This window comes from Arachis ipaensis, chromosome B1, assembly GCF_059453495.1.
Source record: "Arachis ipaensis isolate K30076 ecotype BB chromosome B1, ASM5945349v1, whole genome shotgun sequence".
NCBI lineage: Eukaryota > Viridiplantae > Streptophyta > Magnoliopsida > Fabales > Fabaceae > Arachis > Arachis ipaensis.
In genome coordinates this window covers 73,441,270-73,444,030 of record NC_142436.1, presented here as the reverse complement: position 1 = coordinate 73,444,030, position 2,761 = coordinate 73,441,270, and the positions used below count along the sequence as shown (strand labels likewise).

General features: G+C 42.1%; 1 protein-coding gene across 1 annotated transcript; it reads right to left on the bottom strand.

Annotated features, from left to right (window-relative positions):
* Positions 1-1,756: 1,756 nt before the first annotated feature.
* On the bottom strand, positions 1,757-2,155 carry LOC148577026 (uncharacterized). Its single transcript, XM_088502830.1, has one exon. It carries the CDS (start codon positions 2,153-2,155, stop codon positions 1,757-1,759), a length of 399 nt encoding a protein of 132 aa, XP_088358956.1.
* Positions 2,156-2,761: the final 606 nt, after the last annotated feature.

Sequence of the window (2,761 nt, the reverse complement as noted above, 5' to 3'; positions counted from 1 at the left end):
CATAGCCAAATTGCTATAGATGATGCTTCCCTTTGAAATCATCTTCAAATTTTGGTTCGGGGAGGGGTTCAGACTGCTGGGGTTTGCACTGCTCTTCTTGATATCTTGGACAAGACTCCCTTGAGTTCTTTGTGCTCTTCTCAAAAAACTGTAGAGGATCTTCAGGAGAGGATTGCCTTGTATCAAAAAGAAGAGAAGAGGCTTTAGGGGGAGAATGCTTGGCTGAAAGATGAGCTAGCCCGGCTTCAAATAAGGGAGAAGAAGCTAATGGGTTAGTGTGTCATGGCGGAGCACCTGAAAGAGAAGGCGAAGCAAAACTATGTCAGGATTTTTTCCGAAAATATTGATCTTCAGAGGTAGCTAGAGTCAAACCGGGAGGCATATCAGGAGCTGGAGGATTCAATTGTTGAGAGCTCGAAGGAGGCTTGGAGGGTGTTTAAGGAACAAGTCAGAGTTATTGCTCCTGACTTGGACCTTTCCTCTCTCTCTATCCCGACAAGATTGTTGTTGATGGAGCTATTGTCTCCCCTCCTCGTCCTGAAATGGACTCTGAGCTGAAGACTCGTGGGCAAAGGATTGTTGAGTCTCCTCCTCATGAGGGGCAAAAAGAGGGATTTCTGCCGAGTTCTTCAGAAGCTCTGACTTCAGTTGCCGAAGAGACCCTTCCTACTCCTGCGGCAGACCCGAGCTCCATTCCCCTTGATAATTCCAATCTTCCTTCCAATTAATTTCAGCTATTTAGGGCCCGAGTTGTGGGCCCTCTTTGAACAATTTTCATTTTTATATGTTTGTTGTTGTGGTAGTTCCCTGACACTTTGACCTATTTTACGGTCATTAATAAAAAGGTTGCTTGTTTGGTTGCCCTTTTTTTGGATAAGGACTTTTTACAAAATATTTCGCTCATTTTGCTTGTATTCATTTTGGTGCTTTATAAGGTTTTTGTGAAAAACCCTTTCATTTTGTGAAAAAACCTTTTTGTTAGGTGGGCTGTTTTGTCTAAGTTACTGTAAAAAACTTTTTTTCAAAGACTTTGAGACAGCCTTCGCTTCTTCCTTTGGGGGGTTTCCTATCTCTTTTGTATTCCTTACATATTCAATTTTTTCTTATTGAATTGTTTACGTGACTTAGTTTATTTTTGCGATGCATTTCAATTTTCTCGGGTTCTCCGACTAGTTAGTCGTTAAGTGGTATTGTTCCCGAGTTATCATGATCATCTTTGTAACCTCTTTACACCAACTTGTACCTCGTCGTTTTATCCTGCAGACTACTTAGGTCGGTCATGGGATTTTCACACTTTGTCGAGTTTAAATCGGTGTGTTTCGTAAAATAATGATGACAATGATGGAATTATAAAGAGATAGAAGAAAATCTTTATTTATCGATGGAGGTAACTTTTATAAAAGTCAATCTTAGCTACTAGGGATTTTTAAGACTGCTATCCCTTAGTCCCCACTTTGATGCCTCATTAAAACCCCCTTCAGGAAAAACCCTCTTTGGAAAAAAATCATGAAGTCGGGAAAAAGAGTACATCAGGGAATGGAGTTCGCTTCTAGCTATAATATATCCTCATGTTGAAAGAATTCCACGATCTTAGGAGCTCGACTCCACTCAAGTCGGATACCTTGTTATACCCCTTTCCGAGGACTTCACTTATCTTATATGACCCTTTCCAATTAGCAGCAAGTTTTCCCTCACCTGACTTGTTAGCGCTGATATCATTCCTGATCAGAACCAAGTCGCCTGAGGTGAAGCTTCTTCAAAAGATTTTTTTGTTGTATCTGTTGGTCATCCTTTGCTTCAGTGCTTCTTCCCTTATCTGGACTTGTTCTCGGATTTCAGGGAGTAGTTCAAGTTCTTCTTTGTGTGCTTGAAGATTGCCTACCTTGTTGTAGAACCTCACCCTTAGACTTTGCTCGTTAACTTCAACTGGTATTATGGCTTCTATACCATAAGCAAGTCGGAAGGGTGTTTCTCCCGTAGCAGACTGAGATGTAGTCCGATATGCCCATAATACTTGAGAGAGTTCTTCAGCCCAAGTTTCCTTTGCATCTTGTAATCTTTTCTTTAATCCAGCCAGTATAACTTTGTTGGCTGCCTCAGCTTGCCCATTTGTTTGTGGGTGCCCAACCGATGTGAATTGATGCTTGATCTTCATGCTGGCTACCAAGTTTCTGAATGTAGAGTCAGTGAACTAGGTACCATTGTCCGTGGTGATGGAATGTGGAATTCCATACCTTGTAATGATATTCTTGTAGAGGAACTTCCGACTTCTCTGAGCTGTGATAGCGGCCAATGGTTCTGCTTTGATCCACTTCGTAAAGCAGTCCACTCCCACTATGAGGTATTTCACTTGTCCAGGTGCTTGCGGAAAAGGTCCGAGTAGATCTAATCCCCATTTTGCAACAGGCCATAGAAAAGTTATGCTGATGAGTTCCTCAGGGGGAGCGACATGGAAGTTAGCGTGCATTTGGCATGGTTGACATTTTTTCACGAACTCGGTGGCATCCTTCTGCAAGGTCAACCAATAGAACCCGGCTCGGATGATTTTTCTAGCCAAAGACCTTGCTCCGAGGTGGTTCCCGCAGATACCATTGTCACCTCCTCTAAGACCTCTGTTGTCTTTGAGTTCGGGACGCACTTCAATAATGGTGTGGCTATTCCTCTTTTATATAGGATATTTTTCACCAAGGTGTAGTTTTGTGCCTCCCTTCGAATTTTCTTGGCCTCTTTTTTTTCTTTGGGTAGGATGTTAAATTTTATG